The sequence below is a fragment of the Protopterus annectens genome, chromosome 5.part0, assembly GCF_019279795.1.
Source record: "Protopterus annectens isolate FY-2018-M chromosome 5.part0, PAN1.0, whole genome shotgun sequence".
NCBI lineage: Eukaryota > Metazoa > Chordata > Ceratodontiformes > Protopteridae > Protopterus > Protopterus annectens.
In genome coordinates this window covers 1,356,976,787-1,357,002,243 of record NC_056735.1, presented here as the reverse complement: position 1 = coordinate 1,357,002,243, position 25,457 = coordinate 1,356,976,787, and the positions used below count along the sequence as shown (strand labels likewise).

At 36.5% G+C, this 25,457-nt stretch overlaps 1 protein-coding gene across 13 annotated transcripts in view; it reads left to right on the top strand.

Annotated features, from left to right (window-relative positions):
* Nucleotides 1–25,457, top strand: part of DLG2 (discs large MAGUK scaffold protein 2) — a 4,792,098-nt gene that overhangs the window by 4,348,573 nt on the left and 418,068 nt on the right. For all 13 annotated transcript variants that reach the window (XM_044071159.1, XM_044071154.1, XM_044071155.1 and 10 more), the window contains one exon: nucleotides 19,891–20,067. In XM_044071159.1, coding sequence (XP_043927094.1) covers nucleotides 19,891–20,067 — 177 coding nt within the window. The remainder of the gene's footprint in view (nucleotides 1–19,890; nucleotides 20,068–25,457) is intronic.

The following is a 25,457-nucleotide window of genomic DNA, read 5'->3' as shown; positions in this document are numbered from 1 at the left end:
ATGTACTGTATTAACTTGTGTCTGTAAAATTTCAGCAAGATTTGTTAATAATTCTATTTACCTTTTTAATTTCTATGGGCTGTAATAGATGTCTGCCTTTTAAATTTGTGTCTTAAATATCCTGTAAATATTTTTGAGCTATAATAGTTTACTAAAACCTACACTTTCTGTATTTCAGATCTATACCTTTGCATACTCTGTCAGTGTCCTTTTAACTCTCTGTTTAATGTACAATAATTATGTAAAGTGCACTGTAATCTGTAAATTAATTAATAAATTAAGCCTGTCCTGTTATGCCTTGAATATATTGAACAACTATGATTATCTATTATTTAGATATCTTATTTTAATAAACCTGCAACTTCTGCGGTGGTGCAGCAGTAGCATTGTTGCCTCATAGCAAGAGGTTCTCCCGTTCTCTCTCGGCTGGAGTGCGGGGAGTGCCTTCTGTTTGAAGTCTGCATGTCCTCCCCACGGTTGGGTGGGCATTTGAAAGACATGCGTAAATGGGCGTCTCTTCGTTGAAGGTTAGACATCGAGCTGGCACATCGGCATTCGTGAAAATCTACTGCCAATCATTAGCGGACTTGAGTTCCACTGTGGCGACCACTAACCGGGAAAAGCCAAAAGACAACAACATTTTAATAAGCCTGCTACAAATTATTGTCACTTTACCCTTACAACTAATAACTGAATTATGTGGCACACACACACAGACACACACACACTCATCTTCCACTTTCTCTCTTATTCCCTTCTGTTAGCAAATAGTATCCATAACTGTTCAATACTGTGTGTTTGTTAATTTAAACTGAGACCACAGTAGCCTACTGATACAAGGTTATCCTGTTCTTCCACCTGAAAAATGGTTAAGAAATGACTTACAGTTTCAGAGCAGTCCTTGGTCAGTTGTGATTGTTTCATAAACACAAGCTTGTCTTTGCTTTGGCTCATTAGCAGCAGTACAAAGAACTGCCTGCTCACACCCTTGTTCTCCCCTCCCCCTTCCCTGTTTATTACCTTACGACAATCCAAAAGTTAATAAATATTACCTGTGGCAAGCACCATTTTTATAACTACAACCACCCTTGTCACTATCATATGTTCATTTATCAGTTATCTCTGTTACCTGATTGTTTCCAGCCCCTCATAAGAGCAACTAACAGGTTCTCTACCCACTTCGCTCTCCACCCTGCCCCTTATTCCCTCCCGCCCCCAGTGGTCTCACCTTTATTACACTCACAAACCCCCCCTCTCCCATCTTTCCAATAACCAACCACAGTGCTAACCCAACACTACCTCCTCCATCTTCCCACTACTATCACACCTCCTCAACTAACATGTACAAGCATACCTTACCTATGCTCACTGCATGCACTCTACTTGCTTATCTTACATCCTACCAAAGCTCCATCATTCCCCCACTCAACCACTACCACTGTACTACTACTCACTCCACCACTCATGACTAACCCTCACTCAGCTTCCCTCCCACCAACTCAAGAAACATCCCTATGCACCCCCCACATATTCTACCAACTATATTACTCAAACATAAAGCATCCCTACAACTTAACATAGTAACCCTCCCACCATACCTATTACCTGCAGAGCACAATCATAAAGTTTCCCTTATAAACAAACACATTCAAAAACTGATAAAACTAATAACTTCATGCATATCAAAACTAGCCCTAAGTGGAGACATCCACCCCAACCCTGGCCCTACCATCTCCAACACCAATCCTCATAATCAGACTAGAAACCACATCTTCTCCCATATTACAGCCAATAGAAAGCCAAGTGACTTCCTTCTACTAAGCCTAAATATTAGAAGTATATCCAACAAAGTCCATGAACTCCATGCCACCATAGACTTGTACTCCCCAGATATAGTCATCTTGACAGAAACCTGGCTAAAACCTCACATTACCAGTGAGCAAATACTCCCCACAGGTTATGGCATACTAAGAGTAAACCGGCTAAACAAGAAAGGAGGCGGTGTAGCTGTAATATTTAAACAGCATCTAAACATCCAGATCTTAAAATCATCAGCTCAACAAATAGGCAATGAAGAAATAATATATACCAACCTCAAAATAAACCAAAACAAAACCATCAACATAATTGGACGCTACTTCCCACCTGGCCAAAACATCCCTCCACTAGAAAACCTCCTCAGCTGGTCTACCCACCATCTCCCCCAAGAAACTATCATTTTAGGTGATTTCAATATTGACTGACAATCCTGTTCTGGCAACCATCCAACCCATCATGTAAACTTTCATGGCTTCACCAAACTAGTCCAGTCGCCAACCAGGATAAATAAAAACTCTAGCAAGCACACTACCCTGGACTGGATACTAGTCAGAAAGAGCCCCCAGTCATATATAACAGGCTGCTTATCAGATAGCGTCAGTGATCACTCCCCAACATTCCTACTCAAAAAATACCTATACCAAGCTAAACCTGTCATCTACCGTCAAATATGTAAAAAACTAAACTTTAACCCACTCACATTCATCTCATCCCTGAAAGAATGTAACTGGCATCCTCTAAAGTACCTCAGTCTTGATGACGCATTTGAATTTTTTAATTCTACCTTCCTGAGCATCCTTAATTACCATGCCCCCATAAGACTATCCAGAATCAAAGCACAACCCTCCCCAAGGCTACAGAAAACCACTAAGTCAGAAATGAAAAACAGGGATAAAGCCTGGGAGCACTGGCGCAAAACCAAAACCCCCTCAACTAGACAGAAATTCCTAGAACTACCCAATAGAGTAAAAAAGCTAATAAAACAGGACAAATTCCAATACTACCAGTCTGCCTTAGACTCCTCCCAACTCAGCCCCAAACAATTCTGGTCCTCCATAAACTCCATCCTCCACCCAGGTGAAGTCCATACCCCTCCTCCTAACATCACTCACTCCTCAGAAAATATTGCTACCTCATTCAACACACACTTTACACAAACCATACTATCACTAGCTAAACAACACAACCCCCCTCCCCTCCAACCTACACCTTCAACTAGTAATCTCCCCACTGCCTTCTCTTTTTCTCCTGTACCCACCTCCAACATAAAAAAACTCATAACTAAACTTAAGCCCACCAAATTAGCAGCAGACAACCTCGCAAGTGAATACCTACAAATCGCAGCTGATGCTCTGGCCTACCCAGTATCCATCTTGATTAACCGATCTCTGTCAGAAAGTTACTTTCCCACACTGTGGAAAGTATCACATATAATTCCCCTCCACAAAGACGGACCCTCTACAGAACTAACCAATTACCGCCCCATAGCTATTCTCTCTCCACTCTCCAAAATACTAGAGAGATGCATACACTCTCAGGTCTCAGACTACCTCCTTACTAACAACCTCCTTTCCAATACTCAGCATGGTTTCTGATCAAACCATAGCACCACCACTGCCTTACTCTCCTTTACTAACACTATCCTTCAGCATAAAAACAATGGCTATCTCTACTCTGCTACTTTCCTAGACCTATCTAAAGCATTTAACATAGTCCCACACAAACAACTTATCTCTGTCCTCAATAACCTATCCTTCTCACAATCAGTCACCAACTGGTTTCAGAGTTACCTGTGTGACCACCAACAATGCGTTGTATGGCAGAATGACATATCTCCCCAACTACCTGTCTCCATAGGGGTTCCCCAAGGATCCATCCTTGGACCCCTACTCTTCTCTGTTTTCACCAATAATCTAGCCTCTGCCACCAAACATGGCACACTCATACAATACACAGATGAATCAACCATCATCTGCTCAGCCCAGTCCCTACCCAAACTGCAAAAAGTCACACAGGAAGCCTTTTCCTCTGTTGAAACTTGGTTATCCGATGCCCAATTAATACTCAACCCAAACAAAACTAAACTACTCATCTTCCAACCCACCAAACATACTCAAAACAACTCTCACTTTAACATCACAGCAAAAGACAACACCACTATATACCTAACTGAACACACCAAATTGCTAGGAGTGGAAAGAGATAATAAACTAAAATTTGACATTCACATATCCATGACCATAAAAAAAGTCCACAAAAAACTAGGAGCGCTGTACAAAAATAAGCAACTTCTCATCAAAGCAGCAAAGATTTCAATAACAAATTCCCACCTTATATCCACCCTACTTTATGCCTCTCCAATATATACCAACCTAAGGCAATGCGATCTAAACAAGCTAGAGACTTGCTACAACAAAATCGCCAAATTCGCCACAGGGGCATCCTACCATAGTCACCACTGTCTCTTACTTGCTGAACTGGGCTGGCTTGAGCTCCCTCACCTCCTTCAATGGTATCAACTTTCACTCGCTCACAAACTAGTAAACCATCCATTAAATGTCCCATCCCTCCAGAATCTACTCCAACCCTACCGCACCACCAGACCACTAAGATCCAGCAACAAAAATCACTTGCAGATCACTAAAGCCAATAACTCTGCTGGTAAAGCACTATTCTCTTGCACCATAGCCAAATTATGGAACTCCCTCCCACCCACAATTACCTCCATACCATCATGCACCCACTTCAAAACATTACTAAAAGCACACCTAAAAACATGCTGGCTATGTCCTTGCAACTCCCACTCTAATATCACCCACCCCATCCAACCACTACCTTTCTTTCCACTCCACTAACTACCTTGATTATAGCAAGCTCAGATGCTCATAAGCTTAGTACTTATTATACAGCAGGAACTTCTTATTGTAACATTTGTTAATGTCTGTTATGTACTTCACAGATATATTCTAGTTGTCTACTGATGTACTATGTTCTTCATCTGTAAATATGTTGTAAGTAATTGCTATGTAAATTGTTAATCGCTATGTAATCCAATATAACTACTGTCTGTTTTAACTGTGGAGCTTTTCTCCCCAGGCCTCCGGTGAAAATGGACCTACTTCCAGTCGGACACTCCCGGTCAACAAATATAAATAAATAAATAAATAAATAAATAAATAATGTGGTCTGAAATATGACTAAAATGTACTATAATGAACTCATAACTGAGTACGAATGCCATATTATGAACCTTGACTGAAATTTACATTAAAGTGATACATATTTATACTGAACATTTAAAATAGCTGTGTATATTCTGGAAACTACCTTAACTAATATTAAAGGAATATTGTTTGCCAGTGTTACCTAAACACAGATAAAAGCATAACTGAAAACTGGTAAATGTTATATTCTGGAAATTCAATTATTAGTACCTTTTTTCTGTCAGTATTGTCTGAGCATAGATAAAAACATAAACTGAAAACTATTACTGTTATGCAATTGTCTGAAAACAAGAGGACATTTACATACTTCTTTTAACTATAATTTACATGAATGCGCAGCTGTTGTACACAGTTTTTATGTCTGACTTGTGCACCATAGCTCTTGCCAAGTTTAGGCCTTAATCTGCATTGTCCTAGTCAGTGTTGAGGTATTGGAAGCTGTTCTCAAGTGACCTTTTCTGTGTCCAGGCCTTTCATACCTCCCCTTTTCCATCTCTTGTGCAAGGCTGGGTGACTGATGTGTTCAAAATCAACTTGGAAATAAAAAAGGTCCTTAAAATAACATTTGCACCATTAACAATTATAAACTGATAAAATTGGTTGTTGTCGTGACTTTATTTAAAATTTTCTGCATGAAATAAACATGCTGCTAATTAATTCTTGTAAGTCTGTTAGCAAACTGATAATGTACTAGAGTGAATTAAACCAATATTACTAATAAAATACATTGCTTGTTGCCTTGACTTTATTTACATTTTTTTACATGAAAAAAACATAAATTCTTCTAAATTTGTAAGCAAACTGATAATGTACTATAGTAAATTAAACTAATGTTACTAATAAATACATTCTTGCAAGTCTGTAACTGAACTGATAATGTACTACAGTGAAATGGAAAGATTGTAACTTTATTATTAAATCAAATGGAAACCTCAGTGGCATTGTTTTTTCCTGTCATGACCTCAAATGAAACTAAAGTAGTAATCTAACACTGTATTAATATTTTAACATGTTTTTGCATTTCTGCACCTATATAAAATTAATCTTAACTGTTGAATTTTCTACATTTGCTGTAATGACCCTCAGGTCCTAACATACTGTTCTGTGTGTGAAACTCCACCCAGTGGCATAACATAACCATTCCTTTAGCTTACATAATTTAATTTTTTCAGTACTACTGAATGCTGTATGGATTTATCATAACTGTCTACAATTTTCTTGGATAAAGAATAAGAAATGTAACTGCATAAACTGTCACTTCTTCTTCTTCTTCTTCTTCTTCTTCTTTTGGCTTTTTCCCAGTTAGGGGTCACCACAGCATATCACCAGTCTGCTCAATATTTGGCAGTAGAGGTTTTACAGTGTCGAGTTGCCAGTCTGGTGCTCAACCTTCCACAGAAGGCACCCACATACACGTACTCATGCTTAGGGTCAATTTAGAGTGTCCAGTCCACCTACAGCATATCTTTGGGATGTGGGAGGAAACTGGAGCACCCGGAGGAAACCCACACAACTGCATTAACTGTTACTAAGGATATTAAATTGATCTTTACTATACTGTTTTATGGCATGCACTTCTGTCTTTAATTCAGCTCGCTGAGCTGGCCTGTAATCTGATAAACTGATGTTTAACATGTTGCTTTATGGCATATAGTAGTGCCTGTAATTCACCTCACTGACCTGGCCTGTAATCTGACAAGCTACACTTTCTGCATGAAATATATACAATCTTGAAACATTTACATAAGACACGTTTATTACTGGAGTTGAACTGATCTGATTCTGGAAGTTCACTTCTTTGTCCTTTATACAAGTATGTTACATTTCTTCATATAGTATAATGTGAAGTTTCTTCATATAGTATACACATTTATTACTAGAGCTGAACTGATCTAATTTTGGAACTTTACTTGTCTGCCCTTTATACAAGTATAAAATAGGAGTTGAACCTGTGGCTTTAATGACACATAATATTTATGATTGCAATCTTTTCTTTCCTGGGATCTGAACTTTTAACTGTACTGTCACCTCTAAAATGTAGCATTGACTTTACATTTTACATTCTATAAACTAGCAAAACATTGTTTAATAACCACGAATGCCTGTTTTTTCTCTGTCTGTATCAAGATATTATTTATGCATTTCAACATTTTACTGTCATAATAACAATGTGTGCTTAACAAAAAAAACACAAAAAATTAATTTGCCAAATCTGTAACTGTAAACCTTTTATTCTGTAAATTAACTTGACTGTCATTTCTAGTATATCCCACACAAACTGTTACCCTTTTTTTCTCACTGGCCACACCCAAAATGTCTGTCTGAGCACTTCAGCTGTGTCAGCTGAATTAGAATTTATGTTATCTTTAAGCCAAAGATCTGCATGTTCCTGTCGTAAACAATTCTTCAAATTCTGTAAATTTGCACAATTTACTGCATGCAAATTCTTACAAGTATCATCTGTGTGCACTACTGAACATTCTGTAACATTTTTATTTTCCATAAAATCTTGTTACTGAAATCTAAAACAACATATAACTCGGGTCTACTTTATTTGCTCGAAGTCCGAGAATATCGAATACAATATTTTCAACATGAGTATACCAAAAGCGCAAAACAGCGAAAATATAAATGGAAATCTCCATAGGTGGAGATTTCTGTTTACTTCAATTTAGTGCGATCTCAGAGTTGGTATATTTAAGTAGCGGGGGGTGTAGTGGGTGTAGGGGTCCTTGCCCCCCTGCCTACAGTAGTTTACTTTGTTTTGTGTATTTTATTTTTTTTTTTTGGACTTCGATTGTTTAATAGTTCAGTGCATATGGTTCGATCCATATGCATTCGAGCTATTAAACCTTTGAGGTCCTAAAGTAGACCCATATAACTCTAACATGTCTATACCTAATACTGAGCGGTTACACTTCAAAATGTTAACTGCTGTAATCCTTGACTCTTTAAATCCTGATAAAAACTTATTTTGTGTCCTCTAATAAAGTTGAATTTGTAACTGAATTTGATTTTCTGTATTAATTGGTGAATTATTTCATATTTTTCTGTAAACAATGAAATATTGTCTTTCTTTCAAATTTAAACAATGACAGATAAATGCTCTGAATTTGGTGCTGGACTGCCACACCCTTTATAGATAGGCTGAAAATTCTTTTTATAGAACTAGCAACAACACTGACTTGAGCTATGGATTATGTTTCTTCTTTATTTTTTCCTGAAACACTAGTAATACTATTGACTTGAAATAAGGTATGCAGTTTTTTCCTTTGCTCTGAAATCTGTATACCATTTACCCTGGTGTTTACTGTATCAGACTGAAGAAAATCTGCACACTGATCCCTCTTATCCCCCATCAGTGAAATTTATGACATTTTGAACATTTGTTTTTGAAATAATGGAAACTTGAGAATTATCAAATGTTTTTTTTATATTTTTTCTGGAAATCTGCATGTTACGTACACTGACTGTGTTTAACATCTATATTTATAATATTGCTACTTAACTGTGTACTTTAAATTGCATGTAATCTAGAATTTGTTACATTCTGAACATTTGTATTTGAATTAGTACTATGACTTAACTCTGTATCTTGAATTTCATGCACACTTGCACTGATATTTGAAGACTGTAAAGAAGAATTACTGACAGAAGTTGACTCATTCTGTGAATTGTGAGATAGTGCATCTTTTGCAGGCTGCTTCTGTGATTTAACCCTTTTGTGTCTGGAAAGATGTAACATTTCTGAACTAATAACCTTTAACTTTAAAGTAACATTTCTGGAACATGTTTTTTGAGATTGCTTTACCCAATTTTTAACTTTAAACCAAGCATTTACTGGTGTTTTTACTGTAAAAGTATCAGTTGACATATTTTTAAAAAGCACATATGTAACTTTATGATTAATGTGTCTTGTCTGCAAGTTTTTAAACTTTTTCTTGCTTCTTGGCTGTGTGATGTCATACTGGAAACTTGAAAGTTTGTGGAGATGGTGAAGTATGTTACTGTTAACTGAACAATGTTTTTTTAATATTCTGAAGTAACATTGCTGAAGTGTGTAGATTAGAGTACTGCTGGTCTGTTGGTGTTCTTTGAGACTTTTCCTGAAGTAGTGCTTTGAATAAACACTGCTGTCTGCAATTTGTCTAACAGCTGCAATTACTGTATGTAGAGGTACATCATCTGCTCTGGCTGTTTTCTATATGAAGTTTACATCTGAAATATTAATAGTATCTTACTGAAAGCTCTGCTGTGTAAGGAGTAACAGTAGTGCTGTCAGTTGTAGTCTTATTCTGTATGGAGTTCACAGTCTTCCATCCAGAATAATTCTGTTGTGCTGCTGAAAAGTCTGTTATGAAACACATCTGCTGTAGTTACTGATAGACTGGAAATAATGTGTTATCGTCAGAGACTGCTTTTACTTTGCCCTGAAGTCTGTTATGTAGAATAAATGTAGTCTGACTACTGATAAGGTTGCTATGAAATTTTGAGACTTACTTTAATTGTTGTCCCCCCATTGATGGTAGGCTCAACACTGAAAGAATTGACAAGATTGTAGTATACTGGAATTAACTGGAAACAACTGAAATGAGACTGGAATGAAAGTCTTTATCTGATAACTCATTACATCTGAGTGACACCTCCAGGTGCATCTCCAGTTAACTCATACTGACACCTGTATGCACCCAATATTGCTTGTTCATATTTGCATCAATAATTCCAAAATCATGCCATGTGCAAAGTTTTAAAAGATTTCTTCTTAAAGCTTACACAATGGCAAACTCAGCTGCATTAATATTTGACCTCTGTCTAGTGCAAGTAAATAGATAGTAACTGTTCTTTTATGATCTTAATTTATACAGATATAATGTTCACATTTTTCTAAATATCTCAAAAACCAAGTAATACTGACAGAACTCCTTAGCCTCATATAAAAGCTTTCAGCTAGATGAATAAAATGCTGCTGACAGCATGTGTGTAACTTGAATGGTTGCTGAGATATTGTAAGCTGTTTACAAAATATTGCAAATGTAATAGTTACTGTGTTACCATAACTTACAAAAGTTGGTTTAAGACCTAGAACCTAAAGAATACTACCACTATAAAAATAGTTTGAGCTGAAGAGTTTGCCATTTATACGTCTTCCATAACCCAAATGGTTCCAGAAATATGAACATTTGTTTGAAATGTGAGGACATAACTTTTTTCAAATAAAATTGTTATTGATTTTCTTGTTTTAAAATACAAAACAGGTCATATAATGTTTGGTTTAGCATAAAAAACATGTTTAACACCAGATGTTAACAAGAAGATAATATTCACTGTTCTATAGGATATAACAATTAAACAGAACAATACCTGATAATCCTTCTTACTTCTAACATTCAGTATTTTAATAGCAAAATGTGATGTATCTACTCGTGACTGTATATCATTGGATGATTTGACCTAAACAAAACAACTATACAAAGTAAAAATTTTACATAACTAAAAATAAAACACTGTATACAAGTGATGTCACATTGGTTCATAGTTTATTCCATTCTACTTTCTTATTTTTTATGGTTTACGTGATCTGAGAGAGAGAGATGATTGTGGATGGCTCACAATAAATAATTTCAAAGGCCTTGTTTGATCTTTAGCTTGCCTTAACCTTTATGATAAAATGTCAATTAGAGTTTTCCAGTATTTTTGATAATGTGTTAGTCTCTTTTGACTTTTTGTATATAGTTTGTTTGCTAATATATGTTTCTTGGCCAGGTTTTTGAATTCTTCCCATGAAAATTTGGATCTGTCCAGCCAGTTTTTTGCTATGTAAAATTTCATTACAGCACATACGTGAACAATGTTTTTTTAATATTCTGAAGTAACATTGCTGAAGTGTGTAGATTAGAGTACTGCTGGTCTGTTGGTGTTCTTTGAGACTTTTCCTGAAGTAGTGCTTTGAATAAACACATAATGTTAATGGTATTATAATGTGCTTTTTAATTGATTACCATTGTCTGTGATAATATGAAATACAGCTGTTTCCCATGACAAAGTAGTCTTTGAGTATCCTATTTTTTCTAATTTGGATCTTAGCGAGCACCACAATTTATATACCTTTTTGCAGAAAATATATAGTGTGTCAGCCACTGTGGTAGGACAGAAGGGGTAATATTGGGAATTTGCTGGGTTGACTTTATTTAATAAGGCAGGTGTATGATAGGCATTGTTAATGATCATGATTTGAGTATATATTAATTTTTTAAAGGGAGTTAATTTCATGATGCATTCTATAGCTGATGCTTTTTGATTTGGTGTAACATTATTTTTCTTTTCATTCCAATATTTTGAGAACAGGAATGTATTTTGGAACTTAATTTTTTTGTTATTAGTTTATAAGTATTAAAAAGCATTTTGTTCTTGTACAATAAAAATTTATGAATCTATTGCGTCAGTTTGATGTCTTGCTCTCTAATTGTATAACTTGCAGTTATCAAGTTTACTAAGAAGAGAATTTGCGCAATTATTATGTTGTATTTTTTGTTTACATTTAAGGAGTTTTTGATGTTATCCATCAAGAGATTTTTTAGTTGGTAGAAGTTCCATAATGTGCAATTCTTTATTATAGGATAATTATCTAGATTTATCATAGAATTATCTAGTTTTATATTGGGGTTTTGATGTAATGGTTGTAAGAATGTGACTGTATCTTTGAGCTGTAATGATATTAATAATTTCTGGAAATTTTCAGTTTCATTTATAATAACTGGGTGGATTTTAAGTGACTTGAGGATTTTCTGATTTAGAAAGGTTATAGCTTTAGGATTGACATTAGTCAAGGTTCAGTTTTGGTAGTATAATTTTATCCCCAATGGTTGCCACTCACTTTTAGCTGGATTGTAGTTTACAATTTGGATAATGTGACTAGCACTAATAATTTCCTACTATAGTTGAAAGTCATGAAGGCCTTACCCCCCTTTCCCTTTTGGGAGCATTAGTTTGCAATAACTAATTCTAGTGCTTTTTGGGTGCCATATGAATTTTCCTAACTGTGTTTTAATCTTGTTGAAGAAGGTTATTGGAATTTTAATAAATATGGCATTTAGTTGATAAAGCATTTTTGGGAGTATATTCATTTTTACATTTTCAGCTTTAAATAGGGGGTAGAGTTTAAGATGTTTCCATCTGTTTATATCATATACTATATTAGTCCATGTTTTATACAGGTTGTTATTTATCATGTCTGTCTGTGAATGGCTAAAATGAATACCTAGATATTTTAAAGCATACTCTACTTTAAGTCTTGTCTCCGGAAAGTAGAATTTTTTGTGTCCTAGGGGATTTAATGGGAAGATGATTGACTTATTAGGGTTTATTTCATAGTTGGATAATTTGGAAAAATTTTCAATAGAGTCTAGGATTTTTACCAGGTTGGTATTGGGAAATTCAAAATATATATTTAGGTCATCAGCAAATGTTGTATATTTTATTTGGGTTTTGGATAATTGTATGTTCTTTGACTAATTTGTATTAGGAGTGCTTCTATTTATATATTAAAGAGGTAAGGGGAGAGCAGGCAGCCTTGCCTTGTCCCATTAATAATTTTGATTGGTTTTGATAGCTTTTTATTAATATAGAGTGTCATGGTTGCATTGTTGTATAGAGTTTTCACCATTTTTGTATATTCCTGTAGTATTTTGAATTGATGGAGTAGTTTGAAAATGAAATTTAGATTAACTCTGTTGAAGGCTTTTGACGCATCAACTGATAAGGCATACTTAGGGCATCTATCCTTTGCACAAAGGTGGGTTAAGGAATCAGTTGTGAGCATGGGAGGACATAATTTTATTCTGTGAAAAGGCTTAGGCTCCACCCATTGGAAGTTACAGTCCAAACTTCCCAAGCTCCATTGGAATGAATGAGTTAATTACCCAAACTTGTGCTGAACAGATGCCAGTCTCTCCTTTATAGGCCAAGTCTTTTTGTACTTTTCAGAATAAATTCTGCACATCCTGCAGTTTGATTAGGAATACTTTATTAGATGTTAGTAACATCTGAACCTATATGAGTGGATGGGAAACAGAAAATTCACCCCGGGGATAACTCCAGTGGCTCTACTCGACAGAGGCACTGGGAACTAAGGTCAGATGGCACTATGCCAGGGTCATCCTATGGCTAGGCTTGTAAGGGCTCCAGGGCCATTAGTCTAGTACACACCTATGAACCTATGAACCTATGAATAGTGTCTCCAATAACAGTACTGAACTGCTGATAAACAATAACAGTCTGTAGGAATTATGCAATGTTGGATACAGTAACAATGCTGATAAATATCCAAAGTTTCTACACATATATTCTGATTCTCCTGAATAATATCAACTGAAACAGTCTTTTCTTCTTGAAGAGTATGGACATTTGTCCTAATGTCTGAACTCAGGCCCAAGTATTTGTACTGTAAAGACCTTTTGGATATCATCCAAAAATTAACTTAATTGGCTCAACTGACTGTGTGTGAAATATATTCTAATAATACCAAAATCCTGTAATGCTTACATGCCTCTTTAGCCTTGGGTTTTAAGCCTTGTCTTGCATATGCCTCCCAGTGCCTATCTATTATTTATCTAACATTTCATTGCAAGTACACATATCTTTCCCTTGAGAAAGGAACATTCTATAGCTTTCCCTTGAAAACTGTTATTTCTGCACATCTCATACTTAACCAGTAAGATTATCTTTTGCTTTCTATTAAACTGTCTTTCCCTGAAAATGACTGTATACATGAAAACACAAGTCTTACTCTATATTTTCAGGCCTATTATTCTACTCTAATGTACTATAGTGAACTCATTAAGAATACCCTCAGTCTAGCATATGTATTCGGCCAGTTGCAAAGCTCTGTCTAAAGTGGAAGCAGTACTTGTTCTGTGAGCTTGTGCCCAGCTATGTGGCATTACAATCAGACCATGAACAGAAGCAGCACCCTCCCATGGAGAGATGCAACACCCTATCATGTTGTGTGTGCAAAAGATATGCCTCAAATGTCTGCATGCATTAAGTAGGAGGATGCTGTGTCAACAAGCTGTACTGTGAGTGATGCAAATACACACATTGGGGTAAGGAAAAGGGATGGCTGAATACTTAACATAAAAAGCAACTAGTATCCTAAGCAGCATGTACTGTTTGTGAGGCCAAAGAACTTATTACAAAATTATATTACGGTGTCTCTGTCCCTCTGCGTGTAGCACAGAGTGATCATCTGCTTCTGTAACACACTGGAATCTGTTATGGCATGTTCTGATTTCACATTATCCAGAATCTGGCAAATCATTTTGTCAGTGATTTGTAGGCCAGTAACCCTGCACTGTGCTACAACCTTGGTCTCTATGATTTCTGCATTCTGTATCAGGATAATACCTGCAGCAATATTTCATGCTGACCATCCTTACCAGTATGGCCTTCTTGCTGCAGTGACACAGTATCACAGTATCAGCAGGAATATGTGCACATGAAAGGTCAGCTTCCATGAGATCTACATCCACTGCATGGGAGGAGACTACCAGCTCAGAACTCTGTTTCCTTTGTCCACCATCCACACCCTACATCACATCCCCTGATTGTTGGTCATTTACAAGAACTATTCCATGGTTGCCACTGGACTACACTATGCCAACATTCACACCTTGCACTTCTATAACAGTAACTTCATTTGAGCCATCAGTGTTAGCCTGAGTTATATGGCCATTGACAACAATGTGTCCAATAACTCTTGCCACTTAATCAGCTGTGACCTATTGTATGGTTGCATTGTCATCCAGTGTAAGACTAAGAGGTGTTCTATGCACAGCTGTCTCTCACTGTCATTGAAGTTCCTGCAGTCACAGCAAATGAAATTTCCACTATCTGCTGGCTCACCTTATCACTGCACACCACTTTTTCTGCACATCTATGTTTGAAAAAACATTGCCAGGCAATGGAACAGCATCTAACATGATAGCAAGGGTTTTACAGTCACACCAACCTCTAGCTGTGTGCCCTACAATAAACAGCTTGAATACCATGGGTGGCTACCCCTGTGTCCAGGGACACCAGGAGACGGTCTTTAATTGTTAATGTTATGATTTTGATTCCACCCCCTGACAAGTGGCCTAAATGTGCATGTGTTGTGCATTGTTTCTTACATTCTCTTTCATGTCAGTTATGTTCTGACAACATTCCATGCTGATCCAAGCACACTAACCAGAGTCACATTTACATTAAGTTCTGCCCCACTGCAAAAATGCTGCTCCCAGTTACCACCTAGCATTATGGTCACTACATCATCCTCTTGCAATGTATTAACAAGTTTCCGTTTTTCTTTGTTAGTAAAGTTCACCTTGCGGTAATGTACTAATAACATTGAGTGTTCTAAATATAAAATGTTAGAGGTCCTTCTGTGTGTTACATTCTGTGCCTCAGTGTGCAATCAGTGCAGTCTGCAAAGCACAAGCACTTTCTAAAAATAAAGAGATATTAACAGATTAATACTCATACATGTGCAGTGCTTACTGTGCCATGGTCACTTTCCTTAAATGCAACTGTTACTTGCAAATAACAGCCATATATCATATGAATCAGTTGTACACTGCAACACTGCAACAAACTTGACATGTCATGGCAATAAACATTCTGTGTGACCATAAATGGACTCAATGCTGATGCTCCATGGTTATTGTTTATGTGCAGTTTGAACCTTGTAATGGTGGCATTCACCTGCATACTGTGCCATGTACAACATCTAAAATATATAAGTGTTTTTTCCACACTAGCATCTGTCTATGAAACTGCTTCTGGCATTACACACACAGTGAAATAAATAATGTGCAGTTGTGTCAAATGGCATTCTGCAGACACATGCATGCTACCATCCAACAATTATCCAACAGCTTCTACTGAGCAGCACTTATGCACCTTAATAACATGTATCAGCATGGGGTACAACAACATTGCACTTTCCTGATGCCCTGTGCTCCTGTCTAGGACCATGGGGAACAGAACTGTTTACAATATGTCTATGCCTCTGTGCTTGACTTATGTTTGGTAAGGCCTCTGCTGCAATAAGAAGATGCCCAGGATTTCATATCATGTACAGACACATGCAGGACTGCTGAGCAGTGCTGCATGAAACATGTAACCCTCTGCCAAAGAGATATAGAACAATAGCAGCAGTAGTGCCATCAGGGGCTGCTGGGCAGCAAGTACCACCCTCTTTGGTGGGTATTATTCTAAGCATGGCAGGTACTAGGACACAGGAATCAGTAAGTGTGCTTTTCCCTTACATCATAGCCCAGCAGAGGAGGTAACAGATGACAAAGATGTTCAGTAAATGTCAATGTGAGTAGCTAATGTCAGCGGACACTGTGACATTAGCAATGGCTTATACATAACTGGATACATGGTTATGGACACCAGCATCAACCATACCATATAGTACATAGGTATGATACAAGATAAGGGTTGCTTTATGATGGATATAGAGGAGTAGGGACAGATATAGAGGTGTAAGTCCCTGTCCTTACAGTGCAATAAGCTCCACAGATATGATGCCAAGGACAATTTGTTCCATAATGGGTACATGGATGTGGGTGCTAGCACACACAGGCTTTGCATGTGTATGCGATATGCCATAATGAATACATGGATGTAATCACCAGTGCTCATTATACCAAGAGGTCCACAGACATGATGGTACTACCAAGCTGTACCATACCACATATGGAGATGCAGGTCTTGGTGCTCATCACACCATAAGCTCAGGAAGGAATGTGCTACTGACAAGATGCAAAGTGCTGAATGTGTTACTATGGAATTCTTATGGAGTCCATGTTCTAACTATGATAGTGTATGTACTTGTAAATGTACCATACTTCTGATGTGTTACTATTGCCCTATCATCACAACATACTTATGCTAGTAACATCAAGGTCTGATGTGACTGCTAGTGTGCTCAGTACCTCCTATGACATTTTGAAGTATAAGTCTCACTAGTAGAACCATATGTGTCAATAGTTTTTTGTCCAAGCACATCTATGATGGCTTTCTTGATAGATTTTATGAGCATTGCCATGATATAGCTGCACTAATGGATGACACTGCAGCTTTGCAGGTGGATATTGAACATTTTGTGCAACAGCACACCTTCCACACTCAGTTTTGTGCCTGTTGTCACATTTGCTGTGCTGCCTTCCCATGCTATGCTGCAGTCTCATGACCTGTAGCTATGTAGAGTGGATGGTATATGAGCAGGCAGTTGAGCTGTCGCTGCAATAATGTTAGGTTTTGCCTATTTTTTTTCTTTTCAGATTACCATGAAGAAATCCAGCCCCAGAACAGGTGGGTATGAAAGTACGAAATAAATTTAACACAGGACAGTTTAGTAGAGAATAACAATCTCCTTTATTGCACAAAAAGACCCTACTTGGAAGATTAGGAAATCAAGATCTGTTCTCCTCGAACTACAAGAATCACAGTATTTTATACATTTTTTCATTAAAAACAAGATAACAAGGTCATCTGAATGCGACTGTAACTGGTAGAAAAGAAAATGCTTATGTGCAGTTATTTATTTATTTATTTTACATTTGTTTTCCGGGATTATCCACTGGGCTGAGAATAACTAGCCCCTTTTCAGTGGTGGCCCAGGGAGAAAGGCTCCAACAATTAACATGGCAAGCAATAACAATGTCAAAAAATGAAACAATATCGAATGGGTACACATAACCTTAGCCTAAAAAACTTACTAGTAATAGAGTACAATAATATAAAAATGTTTGAAGGCATACTCATACAATGTAAGGAAAAAGAAGAAAAACAAAAGGTAGCAGTGAAAAAATACAACAGGTGTATAATTGCATTTGAAACATATTGAAAACAGCAAATAACTGCAAGAGTTAATATCTTGAATAACTACAGATAAGATTATCAGATAAATAGTTCAGGACTAGATCTGGAATGAAGAAACATAAGCCAACCAGTTAGGGTCTAGCAAGGAGTGAATAAAGGTAAATGTTAGTTAACAGCAGTAGTAGCACTGATAGTAGATGTGATGTGGAATTGTGCTGATGGATTGTGAGACAAAATGGATGATATGAGCTTGGAGAGGTGCACTCTTGGGATGGTACCACCTACTGACACTGTAGACCTACTGGGAGACTTCAACTTTCATGTTTTGGAGATGGATGCTCCTCCCATTTGCTTTAACTTCAATTCATTAAGTGATATTTTCATGAATAAAGACTATTTAGTCTACATAGTATACATCTAATCTAGTTTGGGATTAATAACTATTACAGTATTGCTTTCAAGGTATTTACCCATAAGGTGGTTGGATTTTATTTCCCCACATATATCCACTCACCCCTTCCCCCTTTCCCCACTTTCCCTTACAGACAAATGCACATACATACGCACGCACACACACACACACACACACACACACACACACACACACACACACACACACACACACACACACACAAATTCTGATATATCCCCTTCCTTCCATTACTTCCTTTTAGTTACATCAGACTATAGGCTTTTTCAGAATTTTCAAAACGCACTCGGGGAAGAAAAATTTTAAGTCATAGATCACATGAGTGGAATACAATAGTAGGCTTCCTAGATTTTGGGAGCAGGTAAGAAAACTGAAGGAAGTAGTGGTCAAGATATATAAAAAGGGACTAGAAGATGAGATGTTAACTGCCAGTGTTGGAGAAAAAAACATGAATAACATGGATTTAGCTATATATATATATATATATATATATATATATATATATATATATATGATAACAGTTCATGATGTCGTCTTCAGGACTGATGTAGTTAAAGAAGTATATTCTCATAATGCAAACCCTTATTATTATGTTTGCTATCCAATAAATGCACTCTGACATTAGTAAAATAAAAAGATAATGAGTATTCTTCTGTTTCATTGCATTAACATTTTTGTTGAAAGTCACTTACACAGCATAAAGAACAGTATGCATTTGTACAAGTGCTACCAGTTCCTGTTATAATTTTCATCTAAATGTCCTATTTATTATAGTGTATTGCATCTGAATAATTACTCATAAATTACTGAAGTTAACTGAGTTATTAACAGAGGTGGAACAGCCACCGTTTGCATGTATGTTGGCTGTAATAACCCTATTATGGAAGTGTGCATATTCCTCTGAGACTTCATTATATCCATTTTCTTCACTCTCTTTACACACATATAGATAGGTAGACAGACAGACAGACAGAGATGGTCACAAATGCATGGTGTAAAATAGTAATTTTTGTGGAGCAGATATTCATGTTCAGTTATGGGTTTATTCATTCAGTTCCATTATTTATATTTCATCATCCTGCTGTTAGTCGTCTGGGTCAGCAGTTAATTAACCTGTAGTCTGAAAAAAGTGTTCTAGTTTTATACAGAAGACATGAATCATCTAGCAGAAAAGACTTCACTTTTATGAATATGACATTGTTCTCACCCACCACTTTCTACTAATTCATTCATCAGAGACTACTGCTTCTGGGGAAATGGTCTCTGAAAATTTAATGACATGAAAATTAAGATGCCAGTTATTTATTTATTTATTAACCTGGGGATGCCTGCAGGGTTGTAGTATTAAGACATAGCCGATGCTTTTATTGAGCATACATACAAGAACAGCATGCAAGCAGTAATACATTTATTAACATGGACAGATACAGTTCAGCAGTATCAACTAACACTAACAAATTAATTAAAGTGGTACAGTCAAAAAATGCAATGTAATCAAAAGAAATTAAAATAATACCCTTGGTGCAACTTATTTCATGTCTTTTCTTCTAGGGCTTTGTTTGACTATGACAGGACAAAGGACAGTGGACTTCCTAGCCAAGGGCTAAGTTTCAAGTATGGGGACATCCTGCATGTCATTAATGCTTCTGATGATGAGTGGTGGCAAGCAAGAAGGGTCACACCAGAGGGGGACAGCGAGGAGGTAGGAGTTATACCCAGCAAAAGAAGGTAAGACCCAATTTTTTAATCATCATTAAAACCCTAGTCTACATTGTAAAGCTAGAGTAAGCATGTTATTGTAAATCTTTGTTTATGTATAACGAAAACATCCCACATATTGGATCTCAATCTTGTAAGATAGTAATTAGTATAGCACATTACGTTTTTTTCTTTACTACATAATAAATGCAGTGACAGCATTTGGCTTTATGATACACTTCCTATGCTTGAATCATTTCAGTCAGTTTATTTTAAGTAAGAATTACAAGTACTTTAGCCTGGTAATCAACTAGAAAAGAGGTAAGTCACACAACTGCATAATCTATCACAGACTGAATAAGACTCAGATAATAGACAATTACATATAAATTAGACAATTACATATAAATTCTCTCAAAGGACAAATAAATGTGTATCATCAATTATTTCAGATACTACCCAATTAAACTTTGAGGTTTTATGTCTGTATAAGCACTTAATTTCTTTAAGAGAATGACAAACTTTGAGTGAACAAATGTGACTGTCTCAAATAGCAAATCTAGTAAAGAGATATCCATAAACGGGCAAGTCAACAAATCACTGAACAAATGATTTGTAAAATTCATATTTCTGAAAACCTAATAATCTCTGAATATCTACTCTGAAAATAATGCAGGCAAATAGCAACAATATGGCAATAATAACAAAAGAGTAATATAAATCAGTGAAAATTACCAACATTCTCAGTCCTAGGAGAAAGCATGAATGAGCTACAAAGTCTGAAGGTTACCTAAAAATGATGATGAATTGAGGCAAAGTGAATGCCCACTATTAATATATCCAGGCAAAAGCTTTGATAGAAAGAAATGAGTTTTTTTTTTCATTCAAATGTAAATCAAATTTATGTCGGCATAATACATTCTAGTAGAATTTCCAATAGGTATGTTGCATACTAGTGTAAACTGAAAGAATTTCCAAACAGCTGTGATTTCCAACCCTTTAGAGTCCTAAAAGCAAACAAAGAGTGTAAAATCAGTTTAGCCTCTGACAGGAGGATTATGTAAATGGTCTCCCACCACTTTACGCAACAAGAAATGCAGCTTTCCCACCTTCATCAAAAAAGTAAGGTGTTGACTATATTGCTTTGTCAGAACTTTTTCCATAATTGTTGTAAGGACCTGCTTTCAGATAGCATCAGGGGGATGGTTATTTGCACACAGAACTGGAGGGCTTATCCTACTTATGATGTTTTTTGGCATATTAATGTGAGGTTTCTGGCTGGTTTATAATCTAGTCTGTTTTAGTATGGAAAAGAGGTACTTAATCAATGCCCTTCATTTCCAATGAAACTAACAGTCCATTATGCACAAATTAAGACTAGTACTTGACCAATGGTCTTCAATGAGCACTTTGGTATCAAAGTAAAATACACTACTTTTAAGTAATTTTTGTATTTTAAGTTTTTTCTATTCTGAATGCAAAATTCATATTAATATGTACTATTTTAAAACTTGCTGCTATCACTAATCAACTTGACGATGTGCAGGTCAACCTTTGTCCATTAACTGATAAGCTTATGGTTACTAGTGTTACTAGTGTTCTGAATAGAATGTTACCTTATCTGGATATAACTACTCTTGTCATGAATAAAACACAGGTGCCAAAACACAACCCCCTACACTTGCTGTTAGCATTCTGAGATGTTTGGATGCAGGGTGAATTCATCAAATGAGGGATGAGAGGTCATGTTCAGGATTTACAAAAAAAGAGCACTTTTTGATGCATATTTAAAAAAACATGTTTCCCTGCACATTTCATTACAAAATCCTCACATCAGATCTCCCACTTAGCAATGACCACCAGAACCCCTTTATACCAACTTACACTCTAACTTCAGACCAATGTAATTTGGTCTTGATTGTACCCATAAAACAAAGGTCACACCACAAAATTCATCTGTTTCTGCAGTGAGAGTATTGAGAGTATAGTTATTTTTTTTTTTTGTGCTGATCATACACATATACTGTTGCCCAAACTGACTAACGTCTTGGGGACAGTACTTTCTGACCAGTGTTAGTGCATGTAAATCTGAAAAAATGTTAGCAAAGACTGGTTCTGTGGCAAATTGAGATAGAGCTCTCACTACAGTCAATGTTACTGGACTTAAACTGGTAATCACAACAATGAAGGAGCCTCATGAGGAAGACGAGGGAAGGGAAATGGCCTACTCACATGTACTGGCCAGTGGGGAGGGTTTTGTGCAGTTAGGGAAATAGTATGTAGGTGGGACTTCTCTGGAGAACACAAGCAAAATCAACTTCAGTGTGTCAGGATTTATGGGTAGGCCTGCTTGATGGCAGTGTCCCTGAAGAAGTGGTGGAATGCCCATTGCAGACTGCACATTGCACACCTCTTTTTCCTGCACAGCTGAGTATGTGTATGGTCACAGAGTTAAAAAAAAGAAGAAGAAAACCCTCAAAAACCTTTAAACAACCCTTAATCACCACCTAATTAATGCCCCCTCTTGACTGACTGTCACCACTGGGGAAGAAGGAATGACTAGATCAAATAGCTGAGACAGAGTTGATTATCAGCAGAGAAATATAAGTTTAATAGTCACTAAATATATACAACAATTAACTAAGTAGATGAAAAAAAATGTTTTAGTCTGAACTGAAAATTGTGTGCATCATTATTAAAGAAGATTGCATTGTTAATATGTTATTATTTCAAAAATAACAATGGAGACAATCATTATAGATAAGAATTATGTAAATATGATGCATCAGTGGCAGATTAAAAAGTGACCAAGCAGCAGTGGCTTAAAGTTATTTTTAAAGTAAGATAGCTGAAGAGATATATTTTATATATATATATATATATATAAAACAGTTTGTACTGCAAGGAGGGCAAGAAACATAAAACAATGAGACCACGCCAAAGACTAATAGCTCAAGGAATGTACGCTCAGTATAAACACAGTGAATGATGCAGGAGACCTGAAGTCTACTTTACTGCTTTGGGGCAAGCATGTGTGATTGTTTTAATTTATCTTCATCATTTATATGGACATAGCTGCTGTTTACCCAGCAGATGATCTAAGGACTGCAATAATTTTTATATTGGTTTAGGTGCATGTGCAAGTGTAACACATTATTTCAGCAGCTGGATAAGGTTTTGTACAAATGGAAAAATGTATAATCTGCCTGTTATATAAGGGTAGTGGAAAATATGTTAGGGTCAGTAACTGAAACAGTTCAACATCTGTTAGGCACGTCAGTTTAGTGCTATGTAAATACACAATCAAGAATCACATTAATGAGTGTACTAAAGAATGACAGGAAAGGCGATATGCTGAGTGACGTGGCACAATTATTAGTGGCACTTCACACTTTGATCCTGTCCTTTTCTTCCAGTTTTACTCTGGCATTTGTACACAGTTGCTAAAGACAGTCTGAAGGCTAAGGTAATGTATTAGCAGTTATTCAGCTGTTTTAGTATGCATGCAAAATGCAGTTATCCACACACAGCTGAAATATAAGCCACTTGAAAGTAATAATTGTAGTTCAATAAACAGTAGAATTGGTACAAAAGACACTATTTTGTGCCCACATTCTGATTGCTTTTATGAATTCATTGCTTGTAGTTATGTGGTACCATATCTATCACCTGCAGAAAGAAGCTAAATGCACCTGCTTTAGAGACACCAGCTAATTGCTTGTGCAGCTAGTAATAGCATATATTCCTTCAAACTGCAAATGTATGTATACTTATTTTGTACATAAAAATTCTAAAAATGTAAATGGTTTAATATTCATATGTGCATAGTGAACATTCTGATTTTTAATTTTAAAATCTCCATACCTTATTTTTAGTATAATTACTTTGTGTGTTGCATTTTCTGTATATTGTTTACTGGCTTTAAGACAGTATTAATTGTGCTTTAAGTGCTGTCATTATGTTACTGTAACTTAGTCATGACTGAAAATGGTCTATTGACCAGCTCATCTACCCGGTTATTAAACTGCAATATAAAATAACTAAATAAAGTATACTAAAGTTCCATCACACAACTGCCAAGTTGACTTGACATGATCAATAGCTTTTTCACTTGACATATGAGTCACCTCTAGGATTCAACCAAGTAGTCAGGGACCTGGGGCCACATATAGACAGAAATCTAGCCTTTGACCAACACATGTCTACAGTAGTAAGGAAATAATTCTATTTTGTGCAACTTATAAACAAGGGCATGGCATCCAGATCCAAGGAGGTCATTTTTCTATTGGATTCAGCATTCATCAGACCTCTCATTCAGTACAATGCCTCCTTTGTTATGCACCTAACCAGGCACATTCCACCACATCCAACAGTTGGAATGTCCACAGAGGTTTCTCACTATAATAGTATTGGGTGTAAGTAGCATATTCTATGCAGGCCTCCTCAAAGCCTTCTCCATTTATTCTGTCTCCAACAGACTATTGAGCAGGGATCTATGCCTGGCATACAAGGCATTGTCAGACTCCACCTTGATTGACTTCCTGCATATCTGCAAAACAAACAACACCAGAACTGCCAATTCAAAAGACTTAAACCTTGCCTGTGATATAAGTAGCACCTGCTGGAGAGACATGTGTGCATCCCAAAGACTACCTCTTCCCTGGAGCAGGCTCCCTATCCACGTGAAGCAGAGCTCCTCCGTAACCCAATTCAAGTTCAACTTAGACGATGGGATGGGTAACAGGAAATTCATCCCTGGTTTGGCACCTGTGTCTGCAATGGACACAGGCAAACTGTAAATAATTCATCTCCCAGCCCCCTACCTGTAAATGTTTCATCTCCCAAGCCCCTGCTTACACTTATCAAGGGAACTGGAACTTGTCAGAAATTTGGTTTGCATGGCTAGGCTTAAAAAGTGCTAGTGGACATTAGCTTAGTACACACCTACGAAGCTATGAACAAAGTATAAATAAGACAACTGATTGTAAAATACCAGTTAGAATGGTCCCCAGCACAGCAGACTAATGACTCATGAAGCTACAGCAACTCTGGGTATGTTTTTGAAGTGTTATTTATTTATATATTTTTGTAATGATTTCAGTTTGCAAACTGCATAATAAACACACATGCAGTTAAATGGAGCATAAATTACAGTGTAAAATAAATAAATAAATAAATAATTGCAATGTGCTACGGACTGTAAATTTTATCCACAGAAAAAAGTTATTTAGCCTAAAAGGGGTATGTTACAGTTAAAGAAAACTCTTTTGGCTGTGCTGAAGTTTTCAAAAGCAATTGAATCTGAAGGACAAAGTGAAAAACCCTGGTTATTTATACTTTATGACTACAGTGAGTCATTATAGGAATTTAGGCTATTATATTGAATAATGTTAATTTAATTGAAACAGGACAGTCTGTGT